General features: G+C 46.9%; 1 protein-coding gene across 1 annotated transcript in view; it reads right to left on the bottom strand.

The window, feature by feature from the left end:
* Positions 1–4,412: 4,412 nt before the first annotated feature.
* The window catches only part of Aatf (apoptosis antagonizing transcription factor), a 91,365-nt gene continuing 76,068 nt past the window's right edge, over positions 4,413–19,709 (bottom strand). The window contains exon 13 of the mRNA XM_032912330.1: positions 4,413–4,559. Within this exon, the coding sequence (XP_032768221.1) occupies positions 4,496–4,559 (64 nt within the window). The 3' untranslated portion in view covers positions 4,413–4,495. The remainder of the gene's footprint in view (positions 4,560–19,709) is intronic.

The following is a 19,709-nucleotide window of genomic DNA, read 5'->3' as shown; positions in this document are numbered from 1 at the left end:
AACACATTTTTATTTCTTTTTTATTTTTTTTTTCAGAGCTGGGGACTTTATTTATTTTTTAAACAATTTATTTATATGAGCACACTGTAGCTGTCTTCAGACACACCAGAAGAGGGCACCAGATCCCATTACAGATGGCTGTGAGCCACCATGTGGTTGCTGGGAATTGAACTCAGGACCTCTGGGAGAGAGGTCAGTGCTCTTAACCACTGAGCCATCTCTCTAGCCCACATTTTTATTTTTTAAGATAGGGTCTTCCTAGTTTACTGGAACGTTCTCTATATAGCAGGTTATTTTCCCATTTGGAGTGATCCCCTGCCTCTGTGCTATGTGGTTGGTTGCGCTGTTTTTGTTTTGTTCTTGTTTGTTTTTGTGAGACAAGAGTCTTTCTATGTCGCCTAGGGTAGTCACAAACACCCAGGAATCCTCCTGCCTCAGCTCCCGGGTGCTGGGATTACAGGAATGCATCTCTGCAGTTTCTGATGTGGCTTGCACTTCCTTGATTAATGTTGAATTTTTCATATATGTCTTCTTTTGACAAATACACTTGGATACAGACAGTCCACACAGAACAAAAGGATATACTGCCTTTTTCCTCTTGGAACTGGAATCGAACTCCGGGACTTATAAGCACTAACCCTACCACTGAGCTATGTCCAGACATATTGATTATTGTTTTTAATGGTTTAATTTTACTTTATTTATTTGTGTGTGTGTGTGTGTGTGTGTGTGTGTGCGCGCGCGCATGCATATGTAGATGCCTGCAAAGGCAAGAAGGGGTCATTACATCCCTGGAATTACAGACAGCGGCGGATGCTGGGAACCAGACTCTGGCCCGCCCCTTAGGTACTACTCTTTTTTTCTTTTCTTTTTTTTTTTTTTTCCCCAGAGCTGGGGACCGAACCCAGGGCCTTGCGCTTGCTAGGCAAGCGCTCTATCACTGAGCTAAATCCCCAGCCCCTTAGGTACTACTCTTTTTTTGTTGTTGTTTAAAATTAATTTTTTTTGTGTTTTGCCTCTAACTATATCTGTGTACTACATACATGTTGGGTACTGAGAAGTCAGGAGAGGGCTACAGTTGTGAGCCTCGTGGGTGCAGTGTAGACACATGTAGACATGTAGTCTAGAACACGTCCGAGGAGGACCTGGTGAATCTCCATGGCTGCAAAGGGAACCGCTACTGAGCAGGCTCCACCTGATGTGCATGCAACACACACACCAGCTTTCCAGGACGTGCGGAACGTGTGGCCAGTGGCTGTCACTGGGGTGCCTGTGTGTTTTGTGGCACTGCATGATAGGAGGTGGCACATGTGGCCATGTATGTGCTTGGTTTTATGGTTTATTGCTTGAGATTGAGTCTCTTGCATGCAGAGCACCACCCCCCACCCATGAGCTGCACCCCAGCCCCAAGGTTTTTATTGTTTTTAAAAGTCCTTTAAAGACAGGGTCTTTCTGTGTAGCCTTGGCTGTCTAGGAATTTGATCTGTAGACCAGGCTGGCCTTGAACTCAGAGATCAGCCTGGCTCTGCCTGCCAAGTGCTGGGATTAAAGGTATGTGCCACCACTACCCAGCTGCAAATGAAAACATATTTAAACAATCCAGTAAAACAAAACAAAATCAAGTATGGGACACAGGGAGCAGCTCAGTGGTGGACGAGTGTCTAGCACGCTCAGAGTCCTGGGTTTACATCCCAGAACACTGACTTCCAACTAACATCACTCCCACTGAGGATCATGGTTACTGGAGAAGTGTATGCCGACCCACGGAAAGGACAGAGAAGCTCTTCACTGAATCTAACAATAATTATTAATTATTAATAAACATATAGTCATCATCACTAAACCGGTTTAGACCAGATTAGCCTTAAACTTGTAATTCCTCTGCTTCTGGCCTGTGCTACCTTATGGGGCTGGAACTGTTACTCTTGGGTAATGGAACGACAAATGTTTCTCTCTCTTTTTTAATCTAAAAATAAGGCAAGAAGCTGGCCCTACCTCTTTGTCTGCGGCCGCCACTACCGCCATCGCATTCTTCTGAGCTGTCCGTGATGTGATGCCTGCCACTGTGCTGGCAGATGCTGCATCTGCCTCTGGTGAGCTGTCATTGCCTCACCATCCTGCTGGAGAGAGCGAAGAATAAGACTTGAGTGTAATGTGTGTAGGTCGGGCAAAAATTAGACCAACAAACCCCACACAAAAAGGCCATTCCAGTCACTACTGCAGAGGGCTCCAGATAGGAACTCTCGATAACTTCTCAACTCATTTCAAAGTCAACATCAGCTACCAAATGTAAAGTATTAGTTTTATTAAAATGCAAATCTATCAACTAATCCATCTTTCTAGAAGCAGCGGAACTGCAGGATCCATGTCAATTAAAAGAGTTTCCAATTTATTCCTGGCTGGAGGGAGGGTGGTCTTCTGCATTTTAAAATGCACATCCCCCTTTAGTGAGAATCCTCTTCCTTTTTCATCTCTCCTGTCTGTAACTCATTGCTGGGCTCCAGATACTGAGTTACCAGTCCATGCCTTCCTCCTCGGGTCACCCGTCTTTCTGGGTTCCATTGGCCTCCTCGATGCTCCCCACGCTCATCGCCACACTGTTCTATGAGCATCAGCTCTGACCTTGAGATGGGACTGTCTGGGATGTTTCATATTTTCAAGTGGTCATATGGGAAGACCCACTGGCTTCTGCTGACTTGTCCTTTGAATGACTAGGGACAGTGTAAATTGAGTCATTTCTGTACCAGGCAGGCCTAGCTTGGGATCGGTGTGGAGGCACAATGAGTAAGAAGACATGGAGGGCGCTGCTTGCTCTCCAGGAGCTCATTCACCTGGAAAATTCCACTGTGGCACCCATTGCCCCCAACACACACAGGATTCCCAGGCAAGAAACGTCATTTCTGAGTTTTAACAGAACACTATCAAGATCTGACTTTAAAAATGTCTGGTTTTGAGTTAAAGCTACACCTAGCTGTCTGCGGCCGTTATCTCTGCTCTCACTCCATTGTTCTGCATGAAAAACTGGAGCAAAAAACCACCGTGCGCTGCCCCGAGATGCCTACACTTCGTATGTAGGACCATCTGATGCATATTGACCACAGCAAGCTAATGCATCCCCCTTATGGGGATTTAATTTCCAGCGTTTGACCTTTGGATGAAAAACAAGTGACCACCTCCTCCTGCTGGATTACACCAGCTAAGGAGGGCCTGGACAATCTTTGTTTTGAGACAAGGCCTTTCTAAAAAGCCCTGGCTGTCCTGGAACTCACTTTGTAGATGAGACTACAGATGAAAGTCAAAGATCCACCCGTCTCTGTTGGGAGAAATCAGGGTTAGCTCATCCTAGCCCATCTGTGGGCTCTGGTCTTGCTAAGTTAGTCCTCATCTACCCAAAGCAGTTCAGGCATTTCTTTCATGGATTTAACAGTTAGCCTTTTGCTTTCAGTGCTAGAGATGGAACTGGAGGCCTCTGCATGCTGGGCAAGTGTCTACCAATGAGCTACACCTTCTGCTCCAAACCGTTAGTTTTTATTGAAAATCCTAACTGTACATATTCATGGTCTAAAGAGCGACATTCTAGATGTGCATAGCATGAAGTGGCTGAACTGAGCCTTTGATCAGATGCAGTACCGCGCCGACCATTTTTTTTATGGTGAGACATCTGGAATTTATTCCCTACATCATTCTGGTCCTCAAGCTCCCTCCTCCAGCCAGGACAACTCTCTACACCCCATGGCCAGCACCTCCCCATCCTCATCCATTCCCGCCCAGCCGCTGGCAGCCACATCCTCCTCCTCACTCGGGAGCTGACTGCTTCCCACTTTGTTTACAAGTGAGAGTCTTGTCTTTGTGCTCCTGGTTTATTTCACTTAGCAGTGTCCTCTGGGCTTATCCATGCTGTCACAAAGGACAGAATACTTTCCTGGCTTAAGGCTGAATGGAATTCCTCTGTGCACACATTACCAAACTTCTCCATCCATCCATTTTTAGAACAAACATCCATATTGAAAACAGATTTCTCAAAATAAGACATACAAACGGCCAAGAAGTTTACTAGAGAACGGGGACACTATTGATATAGAGAAGTGCAAACTAAAATCACACACACACACACACACACACACACACACACACACACACACACACACACACACACACCCCGGAGGAAGGGCGGGCAGGCACTGGAGATCAGCAGGCGAAGGTCAGCTGACCCCACAGTTAACTCCCTCCCAACTCCAGAGGTGGAAACAACCCAAATGTGCTTTCAGGGATGAATGGACAAGAAACGAAGTCTTACAGTGTACGAGGAGACGATAACTAGAAAACACAAATCCTTTCAGCAGGTTAACTCTGAACACCTCCTCTAGCTCAAGAACTCACAATGACGACAGTGACAACAGATTTTTTTTTTTAAAAAGATTTATTGTAGTTTCGACCATTTTATTGGAAGCAGCAGGTGGGTCCTGTGAGAGGTTAGCGTGAGAGGATGCTAATGTCACTGCCCATGGTCTGCGTCCAGACGGTTGAGCTGGCCGAAAAGAGATCGATACAACTCGGTCCTAGGAAATAAAGCAAACTGGTTAACACTGCTTAACTTTTCAAGGTTAAAAAGGAACCAAGAAGCTGGGAAATACCTTCATCTGTTTCTTCAATTGAAAACACAGCCATGTAATTAAGAACCACATCTCGGAGCACTTATTCACAAATACAAGGGAAGGAAGAAACCCAGAAGCAGCCAATCACATAGTGAAATATGTAAATAGTCCAGGGTGGCTGGATACCCTGTCTCCAGGGAATGAGTTTTCTATAAGTTTGCCCTTTACAGACAGGCTCTTCAAGTAAGAAAACAAGATTGAATATTTTAATAGGATATATGAGACTGGCAAGCAACGAGAGGATTCAATCAGACATGGGATGTAGGGGATATAATTTAGTTTTCATACATTTTCTGGGACTTGGCAGTACTTGAAAAACAATGGAAATGACCCAGCAACAAGATCCCAATTACGATCATGTGTGAGGGGCTTCAGAGCAGAACCGGGGCTCTTCCCCTCCCCCACACCCTTGCTCTAATCTCAGTCTAAGAAATAATTTAATTGGCTAATTTATTTTTAAAGTTGGATTTTAAAAATTAACATTACTGGGCTGAGGAGATGGTTTTCTGAGTAAATGCTTTCTATACAAGCCTACATTCAGACAGCAGTGCCCAGGTGAAAAGCCAAGTATACCCATGCATTCAATGACTTCAGTGTGGGGGGTAGCATGGAGACGGGAGGGCCACTGGGGCTTGCTGGAAAACCGTGCACTCTTGGTTCAGCAAGAGGAAGAAGCCTGGCATCCTCCTGAGACCTCTGTATGAACCTGGATCCCTAAGTGTGCATAAGTCATGATTCATACACCATACAGCAATGGCATAAAATGAGTTGAGTGGGGATGGGGTGGGAGCTTTCTTTAGGAGCTGTCCACTTTGTGTCAGGGCTTCTCTCTGGCTATGACTAGCTGACCAACACTCTAGGGATCCTCCTGGCTCCCCTCCCCAGTACTGGGTTATAAGTACCCTTACCCGGCTTTTTATGTGGGTGCGAAGGTCAAACACAGGCCCTTCTTTGTACAGCCAGTGCTGTATCAGCTGGGTCCCCCGTCCCCATCTTACTGTGTTTTTAAGGTCTCCCTATTTTTGACATTGGCTTCATATGCTGGGTCCTACTGCCTCTGCCCTTCAAGTGCTGGTATTACAAGTATGCACCACTATGCCCAACTCTACAGCTGAATTTGGACTTTAAAAATACAATGATGGACTGGAGAGATGGCTTGGGGGTTAAGAGCACTTGCTACTCTTCAAAAAAAAAAAAAAAAAACCAAACAAAAAACAAAACAAAACAAAGCAAAGCAAAAACAAAAAAAGCAGCGTTTGTTCTCCTGTAGCTACGACGGGCAGCTCACAACCACTGTGATTCTAGCTGCAGGGATCTGAGGCCCTCCTCAGGCATAAACTCACACACACATAAGAATTAAATGTCTTAGAAATATAGCAAATCATCACCACAACTTACACTGCTGTCACATCTGTGACCCATTGCTCAGCCTAGGAAATGGCAAAGGGCGTGAGCCGACGGAAGCCGCCCATCAGTCAGGAGGACCAGGCTCTAGAACACTCTTCCCTGGACGGGAAGCAGAGCGGCCCTGCAGTAGGAGGAGGTTCACAGTTCCAACAGGCCAGACCCACAAGGTAAGAGTCCCTGAGATCCAGGAGACAGGCCTGAGGCCACACCTGAGGTCCACATGTGCTCTGTCCACATCTCAGAGGAACGCCATAGACTGACACCTTCAGATCTAGCCCTTAGCCTGCTATCGTGTTAAGGAAGTGGGTTTCTGAAGGTGTTCTTGCTGTCTGAGAACTCCTAGCAGCCACCCTGATGTGACAGAAGCCATCTTTGCAACTGTTCTTGACTTGTCTTGCTCTAATAGGTTCTCTTTGGCTTTGACTTATAGCCTCCCTGCCTCTGCCATCAGTGCTGGGCTTACAGGCCTGTGCCATGATGGTGGCTCAGCTTTTCAGCACTCATCCTCATGGGAACCCCAGCTCTTGGTACGTGTCACAGCAACAGCAGGCAGGGAGGGGAAACTAAATGGCAGAAGCTAGCACTGTCACGTGGGGACCAATGCACAGGCAGAGAAACTGTGGACAGAAAACAGAGTATTTATTACAGGCATTTTATAGTCACAACAATTTGCTGGAAGTGACCCTAAACTGCCAACTAGCCCTAACCCCACACATTCCCACTGTCCCTAGCTCCAAGCATCTGCCCAGCCCTACAAAGGTGGAAGGCCTCACCCCAGATGCAAATGGACACCACACACTGCCCTCCCTCAGGATCCCCCAGCAGCCCCGCCCACCCTCACTCCTGAACTGTAACCTATTTCTCAACACAGCCTCTCAGGCCATTTCAACTAACAAAATTAAACAAGGAGAGAGCCGCCATGACAAAAAAGGACAGTGTGACCTCAAGGAGATGCTGGCCGGGGAGAGATGCAGGGTACGGCACAATTTAATCTTCCTAGCCTCGCCCTGCTGTCCTGTACCAAGAGCCATCATTGCCCCTGTGCCCCACAATGGCAGCACAGTGCATGGGCCAAAGGCAGCGGTTACTGTCCACTGAGGGTTTCCATGTCAGGAGCAGAGTGAAATGCTGAACCTGTATTTTAAAAGAACATCACTTCACACTCAGTGCGCAAAACTGACAAACATATGCAGCTGCTTGTAGCAAAGTGACCTGGGAGATTGAGTCACCTCTGTCCTTAAAATACAATAGAGAGCTGCTGTGGCACTGGATGGCCTCTTCCAGGAGCAAGGGTGACTCCTCCTCCCTTCCCTCCCACGCCTTCCACTGCAGCTCTAGAGACACCCAGTAGATCCCTTCCTGGAGATCCCCCCAGAGCACCACTCCTTGCCTACAGCAGTTACCTCCCCTCCCCAATACCCAGAGTCCCAGTCATCTGGACCCTGAACACAGTCGCAACACAAGCCCGGCGCTCACCACATATTTAAGTGCCATGCAATGTATGCCGGGGTGGATCTCCAGGAAGGGTTCATAATTTGTTTTATTATTATGTGTTCATGCCTGGTCACATGTGGAGGACAAAGGACAACTTGTGGGAGTTGTAAAGAAAGGACACCAGAAGTGAGACAGTGGAGTCGGCCACCTTGTCCCCTCTAGTCCTCCAGTGGTGTCCCGGTAAGGCTCTGCACAGTGAACCCGGGGAGCTATTGTTTCAAACACAGACTGCTGCTCCTGACCCATCTGAGTGAAGATGAGGGTCTGTGGTCTGAATCACCTCTCTGCCTTATCTCCACACCCTTGCTCTCAATGGCCGGTGGCAAGGCCCACTGTATAACACGGATGAATGTTGAAATGCCAAAGAATGGGCTGCAGAGTAATTACTGGGACTTGGACCCAGGGTGGAGGGTCGATGGCAGGAGCTCTTCCTTGAATTAAAATTTAACTCACCCTTTATTACAACGTACAAAAGCAAGTAATGAGCATGAACATTTTTATTTCTTTTAAACTGTCATTTAGGCTGCAGAGGAGATAATTACCTATCTCTAGTGTAGTAAGGTTTTATAACCCTTAGTGAGGCATTTTCTAATTTAATATTTTTACTATATTATCATAAACCCTGTTTCTGGAAAAAAAATGGTCATGCGGTAGCGGCCATTTTCCATAAAGACAGAGTGCACATGCACAAGTGTGAGCAAGGGTGTGTCTCACCGTGTGTGTTCTAAAGGAAGACGACGCTCGGCGTGCTGAGACGTGCAAGCGGCACTGAGGCTGAGGATTTACGTGGCTTCAGTGCATGGTGTGCGCTCCTCACAGGACTGCAGCACACATCATTGTCTTTCATGCTATTTGGGCAAATAGTAGAACGCAGCTTATTATACCTGCAAATGGCCTGTGCGGGGCTTTCAATTTGCTAGGTCAGTAGCTTGCGGCATCTGGCTCTGAATTCTCCTATCTGCTTTCTGGAAGACCATGCTCCTCCTACTCTGGCCTGGAAACCCCAAGCCAAAGCACCCCAACCCCCCAACCCCCCTGCCATACCTGGCTGCTCTTGTGGGCAGCACAAAGAAAGCAGCTGACCCACAGTTCCCCAGAAAAACCTGTCCACCATGTGAAACTACATCAAAGTCTCTATAAGTGAGAGCCCATGTCTTCTGAATGTACCTCCCACAGAACAGTCTGAGCGAGGGCATAATGTGAGCCAGGCACAGTGGACATCCTGTGATCTTAGCACTTGGGAGGCCGGGGCAAGTGGACCGTGAGGCCAGCCTGGGCTATAGAGCAAGAGCCTGTCTAAAATAGAGGGAGGGAAGGGGGAGGGAGGGGGGGGGGGGGGGAGGGAGGGAGGGAGGGAGGGGGGAGGGGGGAGGAGGGAGGAGGGAAGACAGTTCCAAATCTATGAGCACAATTGCCTTAGATTAATGTGAAAGTGGTTCATTTGTTGCTTCTCCAGGGCCTGACAACCCTAAATACCATGACACATTTAGAGCGCACCCTGACCACCGTTCCTGTCTGCTCTCTGCCTCCTCTGCACAGAGCAGACCTACACTGCACACTACTGTGTGGTGGCCTGTGACTCTCCACACACATTCAAGAAGCAGGGACACTGAGGGCGCACAGGCAGAGGACTAGCAATTTTTAACCCCACCAGTGTCATGCTGAGCAAAGACCAGATCAAGTTTAACACCTTGCAAGAAGGCTCCAAGTAGACAAAGTGGGGACTGCTTGTGCAGACAGGCAAGCAAGCATACTGTGCCTGCTACTCTGACCAAACTCAGCGTCACTGACCACGCCTTTCATTTTTGTGTTCTGAAGACAGTTTACTTAGTACTTATGTAAGCTTATAAACACACACAGACATGGGTACTCCTGGCCTCGAATACCGCACACAGTATGATAGATTGGTAAGTTTTGAATGCCAGCCCGAGCTTCACTAGCTACTGTTGAGCATCACAAAGACACAACAGGAGGCTGGAGGCACGGGCTGGCGCTTCAGAGTGCATACGGCTCTCACAGACAATCCAACCTTAGTTTCTAGCACGCACTCTGGGTGGCTCACAACTGCCTATAAATCCTGCTTCAGTGACCTTCCACTCTCTTCTGGCCTTGGCGGGCACCTGCACTCACACGTGCAGGTTCATGTTTTTATTTCATACACATTTTTAAATCCTAAAAAATAAAAGCAAATAAACAACACCACCACCACCAGGGAATACCAGAAGTCAGATTAGAAAGGCAACCACGTTCAGTCACCTGTCCAGACAACTATTCGGCCTAAGAGACTGAGACCCATAGGGACTGAACTCTGCCATTCTATGACTAACCCACTGGCCTCGTCCCCAGAGCCAGGACAGAAGCAAGGTGGACGCCTGTGCCTCATGGCAGGCTGACCAACTTCAGACCCTCAGCTCTCTCCACTGCCTCTGCAAATCTTCCTGGAAATCTGCGAAGCCCAAGACTTTTAAGTAAGGCCCTCAGGCCTTCTGTGCCAAGTATAGCATTGCTGGTGTAGTCAGACAGGTCAGTGGGTACGGAGGACTGCGTTGCACACTTGTGTGTGTATGCCAGGAGCACATCCAGGTCCTTCTGTATCTCAGGCAAGCGCCGTAACACTGAGCCAATCTGGACTAGCCCCCTACATTCTGAACACAGACATCCCCTACCTTCAGAGTTCCAATCTCTTCTGTCCTATCTATCCACAGGCTCTGATGTTGTAAATACCTACTGGAAGGTGCTTTCCAATTAGCACCTGGCATGTGCCAATGGAACGAAATAAAGGATTCCCTTCCAGTAAATCGCCTGCATTCTATCAGAAAGCAGAGTGAGCCGGGGGCAACAGATATGCACGTCGTCTTCTTCTTTCTAGAGATACATAAGATCAAGAGACAACAACGCGCTGTCTTAAATACCCACACAGGAAAAGCAAGCACAGCAGGAGCAGCTGTAATGGTGACTAGGGGGTGCAACCTGGTGTCAGAGCTCGTTCCCATCTTGGCCTGAGAAAATGGCAGCTTCCTCAGCAGTCAGACTACTGCATCCTCCATAAATGCTATCTCTAGAGCACAGAGCAGTGTCTCCTTCACACAGGTATGACGAGCAACTGGCTGTCTTGACACCTCACAGTTGGCTCTCAACAACACAACTAACTCACAGGGCAGAAAGCTCATGTATGACTCCTGTGCACAGCTAAGGAAGTCAATACAGACTCCCCCTTTCTCCTACTAATGAAAGTGGCCCAAACACTTCCTTTCTGATCTCTCCAGGTTTTGTAGCAAGCCAAACCCAAACCAGAAATGAAGGCATACAGACACAGACGCAGAGCCCCACATACCATAAAACAAAGGGAATAGCAAAAAGAATGAGGCAGCCTCCCACAGAAGACCAACTTCTGCATGTCTTTTTTTCCTTTAAAAAATTCCTAAGAACTATCTGATGGGACCAGGCTGACAAAGTCCTAAATGATCCAGAGAATCTCTCTAGTATCACTAATCATCAGGGTCTGAATACAAAATGATCCCAGACAGCAAACTGCAAATATGCCAATTCACCACAAGGTGGCAGTATACGACTCATTTCAAAGGAGACCAGGAGCTCATAAATTACCCAGGCTGTCTGCTCTCATCACCATCCTCCCAGAGCTTGAAGGAGACTTGAGGAGGGCTGTTCCAATGTGCTCCTTCAGTCAGGTCAGAACTGGGTCCTTCAAACCCCTGCAAATGCCTTTGGCCCCGCAACTCTAAATTACAGCTGGTGACGTGGCCTCTGGCCTGTCACCTAAAGATCAGACAGACTCAGGATTTATAAATGTTTAAAGAAGCAGGTTCAGGCCCCAAACAAAGGACCTGAAAATCTGGGGAAAGGAGAGGAGGGAAGAAGGACGAGGTGGGAATTTGTAAAGGCTTTCTCCTTACATGCCAGTTATAAATTCACTCCACATTAACAAAGACAAAAAAAAAAAAAAATACCCAGAACTTCTACTATTCCTCCTACTAGCCTGGTCTTTCATATCCTTTTAAAGAAAATAATTTACCTTATTAGATTTGCTGGGGTGGGGGATATCTTCAGACAAAAGGAGACCTACTCCTTGCTGCTCCTGTGTGTTAATATTCCACATTCCTGGGATGATTTCTACTTTCACAGTTTAACTGTTTTATAACAGATTTGATGTGAGAAAGACAAATGGCCTCACAGAGGACAGACGACAAATCCCCTCACTGTGTTTATCAGGGTTTTCTCTTATTTTTATTTATTTTTATTCTGGAGCCGGGCACAGGGCGCTCTGCCTTGCTGGGGATGGTTAATATTAACGTCAGGCCACCATGGCCCTGGCAATAGAGCTGGCCACTGTTCTGTTTATAGTTTCATGACTGCTGGCTTCAGGAAGATGAAGCTCCTGTTCAAACAGCTAGCCCTTCGATGGCTCCTACGGTAAGCCAGGGATGCTTCACCGCTTAGATGCAGCTCACTTCCTGGGTGTCAGGCAAGGAGAGGCTGGTGCCCAGGCACACTGGCATTCACACCAGGGTGGTCACACCAGCACTGGGGCCCAAGGCACAGGGTACAGGTCTCACTCCACTGAACCTCAACTTCCAAGGGGTGGGACATGTAGAAACTGGCTAACCATGTCTCTTCTGTGTGAAGGATCCTCAGTCTCCAGAGCCACTGACCTGGACAGATCAACTGCATTCCTCCTCCATGCCAAGCCCTTCTGTTAACTGAACCTATGGAAACTTCACCATGCGCATGCTGTGCTACACTGTTTAGTGGCTGCAACTGACACCGAACTGCAGATACCAATAACATCTTTCAAAATCTTAGTAAAAGAACTAACTTGAGATAGGATCACCACTGTGTGGTCCAAACTGTCTTGGAACTTCCTATGTAGCTCAGGCTGGCCTTACTATCAAGTCACTGAACTTACAGTGATTCTAGCCGCAGCCTCCAGAGCACCACTGACACTGACACTATGGCATCAACGGCCATGCCCCGAGCTACAGCTGTCTGCACGATACAGATACAGCTGGAGACGATATAAATCACTGCCTTCATCTTATTTCCTAACGTATCCCTCAAAGAACTTCTTCTTCATAAACCAGACTCTGAACAGAGTCTATGCCAGGAACACATCCTATCAGAACACATCCAAAGAACCCTCTACCCCTACAGCATGCTGTCTTCCCACTCCAGCTGGACCAACCTGCAGTCAGCCACGTGCTGGCCTCAGCCGGTTTATGACTAGCTTTAGGGAGCTTGAGTGCTAAATGTAGAAGGAGGAATTTTCATGTCTTCCCTTGGAAGCTGGTGTGTCCTGCTGGCTTGCATAGCTGTATCTCCTGCTGCCGGATCGAGCTGCGGGAGAAGCAAACGGCTGCCGTGTGTGTATGAGAAAATGTGTATTGATTTCTCCTTTCTTATAAAAGAGCACAAAGCATCGAAGAACAATTGCTCGTCTTTGCAGCATTTCACTCCACACAAAGGCCCAGCCCCCACCGCCCTAAGAGGCAGAAAGGAGAACTGTCCAGGACAACACCATGGCCCCATCTCGCCAGCGTCTGCTCAAGCCATTTCCCTCCCTGGCTGGTGCTCCTCATCTGTATTGGAGAAGAAAGAACCTTCAGCTTTATTTACCTTTTAAGTGGCGGAGCCCAGAGGCTAAAGTGAGTTAATGTTTATTAAGTGCTCTCTTCCCAGAGGGTGCCATGGATAGAACACAAGGTGTGGCTTGGCTCATTCAGGGCCGCATCCCAGGAATGCATACTGACACCTTCCTGGACATGGACGACCCTTTTCCTGTGCTTCCTTTCATGCCAACATAAAAACAACAGGAGCTGACCAGGTTTATTTTGCCTTCAGTGATACAAACAAATGCATTCTACCTGTGTTCTTCTTACATGAGACAATTCTAAAAGCAGCCACAGTGTTTACTGGTCATCAGCGCCTGCTTCTACAATAACCAGCCGTCTGTGGAAGGTCACCAGAACCCAACCTGGTATAAAAACCACAGCCAAGATGGCCAAGAGAAAAACCAAAAGAATATAAAATTTAAGAAGTAGGAGAAAAATTAGTGGTTTTGGATCTTTCCCCTAGGTTCATTCAAGTAAAAGTGACTCAAACACCCCCTAAACAAAGGCTGGGTATCAGAGACCCCCAGTATCTAACCCCCTCATCTCCAAACATTTTTTCCCACCGTGGCTGTAAGCTATGAATAATGTGGCCAGGAGGTGGCCAGCAGTGCAATGGTCTAGAATGGGGACATGTTTAGAAAGTGACATGGCAGTGAACCAATCTGAGATACAAAGTGCAGGGCGCTGTGGGGGAAGAGAACAGTGTGCTAAAGGAGTTTCCACGGAGTCCACCTTATAGGGCCGTTCTCAAGAGCAGGCGTCACAGGCACCATGGAAAGGAGGCTATACTACCTTTAAGTAGGCACGAAGAGCGGACTGGGCAAACCTAGGCAAAGCAACAAGGGCACACACAAATGTGTGACAACACAAACTCCATTTATTTAAATAATATCTAATACAGTCCTCCCTAGAAACAAACATGGAAAGGAGCACTTCATTTCATTCTAAAAACAGAAATAAAGCAGGCTGGAGAGATGGCTCTCCTGAGTTCAAGTCTCATTAACCACATGGTGGCTCACAACCATCTGTAATGGGATCCGATGCCCTCTTCTGGTGTGTCTGAGGACAGCTACAGTGTACTCACATAAAATAAATCAATCAATCAATCTTAAAAACAATCAAAACAAGGCAAAGGTGAACAAGAAGAACTGACTATTCTCACTTTATAAAGAAACTCTAAGGTACACAGAGAGCACCTCAGATCCACACCACAGGTGAGCAGGAGTCCCGAGCCAAGTCCACTGGCTTTGAAAGTGCTGACAGTGACTTGGAAGGCCTTAAATAAACTATCTTGCAAATGATATCTGTGTTACAAAAGTGCTTTTAAAACAGGCAGACTACAACCAAAACTAAAACCCACTGTTCTGGGGCCAACACCTTGACTACAGCATGAGTACAGCCACTCTGACACTGAGAAGTTAACGTTCTTAGCAAGAAAGAGCCTCTGATTATGGCAATAGATACCATAAGAGAAGAGCCGACATGACAAGAGGATTCAGAGAGAAAGAGCCACCACTTAGAAGGGGTGAGGAAATTCAAAAAGCTGTATCTCAGGACATGCCCACAGGGAAGAACAGTGCAGAGCGTGGGAGTGTGCTCTGGGAGGCAGTCCCGCACTGGATGACACCATGCTGCTCCAATAGATGCCAAGGATAGGAGTGCAAGCAGGCAGTTTATTCTATAGGGAAAGAAGACAGGTTGCTTCCAGGGAATCAAGGAAGGAAAGTATGGAGCTGTGCAGAGCTGATGCACCCTCTGGGACAGTCACGTGGGAAGGTCACACGAGGGAGAAGGGACAGCACTGAACAACATGCTGTATTAAACAAAGCTCTGAGTACATGAACAGAAGTCTGAGGGAACTGCAGGATGTGGGGACAGCTCCTGTGATGGAGGGAGGGAAGGCTGCCAAACACAAACACAGTATGGATGCAAACAGCTATGCAAAAGCAGTGGAAATGTCCCACAATAAAAAGGCTTTGTAATGAATTTTGTTACTGCATGTTCACCACCACCACCACCACCACCACCACCAACAACAACAACAACAACAACAACAACAAAATACCAAGGGCACCAAAATGTTTACAATACAAAGTTAGAAAAAGATCCAGATATGTGTGTACTTGTCTGCATAAAATACACAGAAAACAATGCTTTGTAAAAGACAAAAGCAGAGCTGTTAAGATGGCTCAGCTGGTAAAGGCACCTGGCTTCAGACCTGATGAACTGAGTTTGGTCCCACATGCTGCAAGGAGAGAACCAACCATAAATTGTCCTCTGACCTCCATATATACCAGGGTGTGTGTGCATGAATACACACAAAACAAGATGAATGGAGAGAGAGAGAGAGAGAGAGAGAGAGAGAGAGACAGACAGACAGACAGACAGACAGACAGAGACAGAGAGACAGACAGAGACAGAGAGACAGAGAGACAGACAGAGACAGAGAGAGACAGAGAGACAGACAGAGACAGAGACACACAGAGAGTGAGACAGAGACAGAGACAGACAGAAAGAGCAAGCACACGTGCAGGGTACTTGATGAACGTTTCTGTCCTCCTTGCAGTTTCCCAATCTTCTTCCAAACATGAGTATTATTTTTACTACAGAGGAAACAGCACTCTAAGGAAGGGGACAAAGTGACAGGTCTGGAATGTGTAAGCAGGACTGTGGGAGCAAATGGGCAGAGCGTGAGGGACTGGAAGTTGAAGCTTATTCTGTGGTCTGGACCCTCTGCACTAGCACTAGGCAGAAGAACCACAGGGCAGGTTTGGGAAATCCAGAGATTTGTACCAAAATGTAAACAGGCAGCAAGCAAAGCTTTCCTCTACAGAAAATGTCCCCTTACAGAAGAGAAAAGATTTACTCTAGGCAAGCTAAAATTTTCTCTTTGGTCGAGATACTGCATTATTCCCGCAAACACTGCAGTAGCAGCAGCAGGGGTTAGCAGCTGCACTCTGGGACACTCTAGTTCACAACTTTTAACTTGAGCAAGCTATTTAATTACTCCACGACGTAGTATTTTAGTCACAAACCGTAGATAATGTCAACCATTCCACTGCCTTCTGATAAGGGAGGGCTGGTGCAGGTCTGATGTGAGTTCAGTGAGCGTAAGGACACTGCCTCTCTGCCATTCACTGTTGATCACACCGGGGTGGAGATGATGTCCCTCACTGCCATCTCCCTGCTAATCAGAACTAGGTGGGAAAACAGAGAAATAAGGGGCGTCGAGGAGAAACACAAGCGATCTATACATCCTAGCAATCTGATGTCAGTGGGGATCAGCATGGGAAACATTAATGATGTGTGTGGATGACCAGTCAAGAGAAAGGTGAAAGCCTAGCTACACACTTGCAAGCCACTTTAGCTGTGATTAAAGCAGTGTCGTTAAGATGCTATATTTAGAACTTCCTAATAATTTTAAAACAAATCCTTAAGAAAAAAAAAACTAGAACCCCTTTAACAAACATGCAATACTACTATCCTTTGGAGGAGAGAGAATCTTAAACTATGAGGAGATACTGAGAACCTGGCTGCAGAAATGAAAAACCAGACTTTAAAGGATTTCTCTGCTCCATGTTCTCAGTCCGGTTAAGAAGATGCACCTCTATCACTCTCTCCTGCTTGGAATCAAACTTCAATCTGACAGTTCAAATTCTCCAGTGTGAGAGGCCAACAGCACCAAACAGGAAAAACAAAGGCACAACAGTAATGCTTTATTTTCAACCCAGGTTTGAGTCTGGACTAAGTCTTAGGCTTGAACTTGAGAGTGTTCCTTTGTCCTCTCTGCTGTGGATCTCCTGTCTGTGCTGGGCGCCATCTTTAATGATGATCTATGGGGGCCCTTTCCCCTCAGCACTGCTAAGGGAGGTCAGGCGCGTGGCAACACTCTCCAGAGTATCAACAAGTGAATTATAAACTATGTCAATCCGAGTTAATGCAAAGCTGTAATCCTCTTTAACAGAGATCAAATCACTGCCGTGAGTTATGTTTGCACTGCAATCTGATAAGGAAGAGAAGGAGCGGCTAATAAAAGAGTAATGGGAGCCCTTAATGACGCTGGTAAAAGGTAGCACCAGTTAGAGCAGGGCTCTTGTTCTGCTGATTAGATCAGTGTTGCATATCTGCCCAGACTTGTCTCACCTGTCAGAAGAACCTGTGTCTTCTTAGGAGATAAGAAGCCTCAGAGAAAACATCTGTATTTTAACCATTCTTGCCTAAAGTTCTTACCCAACAGCAGAAAATGCTGTAAGGACAGTGTTTCCTGGGGTCGCGAGCAGATGAGCTCTCAATGCTGTGCAACCTACAGCACAGCATCCATCAAGACCAGTGCCCGAGTCTATTGAATAAAGCAGCACAGTAGACAGGAGAGCTCTAAGAATTGGCGTGGAGTGGGGGTGGGGTGGGGGTTAGCTACGGGCTGGGGACAGGACTGCCATCAGGAGAGTGGGGAACATGCCTGCACATAGAATGTAGACTGCATGCCCATACACAAAAACGGCAAGCCGAAGACAAATTGCCTGTAGAAATCCTATTATACCAAGGCACCTCAGGAGCAACATGGCTGCGATGTTGACAAAGCACTTTACAAGACGGGCTTACATTCGTACATTTCTTAAACTCCAGATGTAAGACAATAATACGTTCAGTACACAGAACTCATCACCAAGGGCCCCTCCTTGTTCTGTTTAATGCCAGCTGCTTTACACATGTAGAAAAGGTGAGGTTTTATTCCTGGGGAGAGGATGAGGCCGCTGTTCCTACTAAGAATTTGTTGGGAGTTTTTTTGTTTGTTTTTGCAATGGAACCACATAATTCTAAATGCTAATATTGCCATCATGTTTGTAAATAAAGAAAGGAAGTTACACAGAAAAATGCAATAACCTGCACTTAAAAGGGCCAGTGCCGGAGTTAACCTGGAAGGAGGATCCTCTTAGAAGCAAACATGGCCATGCCACTTTTCTCAGACCTGTTGAGATCCTTTGTCCTTGCCAAGAGCAGAAACCAGAGTTAGTGAAGTTCAGCCATGGGCTCCTTCTCAGCATGTCTCAGGGATTTGCAATGCTCTTCCTGAGGGCACATGACAAGACTTCTACCTGCAACACACACACACACACACACACACACACAAAGACTTTATACCTTTAAAGTCTGCCTCCAAAGGCCTAGCATAGACAGCAAAAGGCAGCAGATCTCCCCCATCTCTCAGTGCCTTGTCGTCTGCTGCAGAGGAAGGTTATGGAGGTTTACTGACCATGTAAACTCTCTGTGGTAGTACTCACATCACGTGAGGGAAACTCTGGTACTCAAAGTCCATACCAGCTTAGAAAGACCTCTGCCTGTAAGTCAGAGAGCAGCCCATGCCTGCTCTCCTCAGCCCACTCACTCCTGGCTGCTCTGTGCAGTGTGGTGAAATAGGACTAGCTTTCAGGCTCATGGTAAGTCTTGTGCAAAGACACAAAGATTCTTTTAATTCAGGAAAATATACACCAGACACGCGTCTCCCTCAGAGTTGGAGTCACACTTACATAGGATATGTCAAGGTCACACAAGACTTCACTAACAAAAGTGCCCTGAAAGCACTTAAACTGGGATCCAAAGTGAACCTCTCCCAAGGGGAAGGAAGTATGGCTACCTGAGAACTCAGCTGGGCTACTTTGCATTTAAAAAGGTTTTTTAAATAGATCACTTCAAGATAAAAATTCCTAGTGTGAGAAAAGAATTTGTATCAGCAAAATTTAACTAAAGAACACTCCACAGGGGACAAGACAGGGACGCCCCGTTGCCCTTCCACACACCACATTTTGTGTGTCAACACCCGGTGTGAAAGAGCTCTGCTCTTTCTTTTAATGAGAACATTCCCATTTCTGTCCGCTTCAACCAATCCAAATCTACTGACTTCAAACTGGACAGGGACAAGGGAGTGGAGGGTGAGCACTCAGAGGCCCAAACACCTAGGTAGAATCTAGTTTAGGCCTCTTTGCAAACAATAACCTGGAGCCTGCGAGCACCTGAAGAGAGACGGGGCAACCACAGACCTGGGTCAACTCAACTGTGGGCGAGCTGCCTCTGGGGACAGAACTTCAAGAGCACCGGGAGTTAGTTCTGTGTGGCCTACTATGTGGTAACACAGTTAGGGAGGAGAGCTGGGCTAGTGCCACGAAGTCAGTTTAGGGAGGAAACCACTGGGGAGAGACCATCTTTTACTTTACATATGTCAACAGAGGAATATCAGAACTTTCCCTATGCCGCCATAGTTCACAAACAATTTCAAAAATGAAAGTAGCTTTTGTTGTTGATATAAAGCAATACAAGCGTACTGGAGAAAACCCAAGTACTACAGACACAAATCAGTAAAAGTGTCTTTTACTCCCCTCCACTCCCCGTAATAAACCAAAGGCTTCTTATCTCCTAGTAAGGGCCAGATGAGTTCTCTCATAGAACACATTAGCTCAGAGGCAGGCCCCTTCACTCCATGTCGCCCGCCCCTCCCCACTGGTAACCACCGAGCAGACACTCTCCCACG

This window comes from Rattus rattus, chromosome 9 (assembly GCF_011064425.1).
Source record: "Rattus rattus isolate New Zealand chromosome 9, Rrattus_CSIRO_v1, whole genome shotgun sequence".
Taxonomy (NCBI): domain Eukaryota; kingdom Metazoa; phylum Chordata; class Mammalia; order Rodentia; family Muridae; genus Rattus; species Rattus rattus.
Note: the sequence above shows the minus strand (reverse complement) of the source record. Positions and strands in the feature narration are given on the sequence as shown.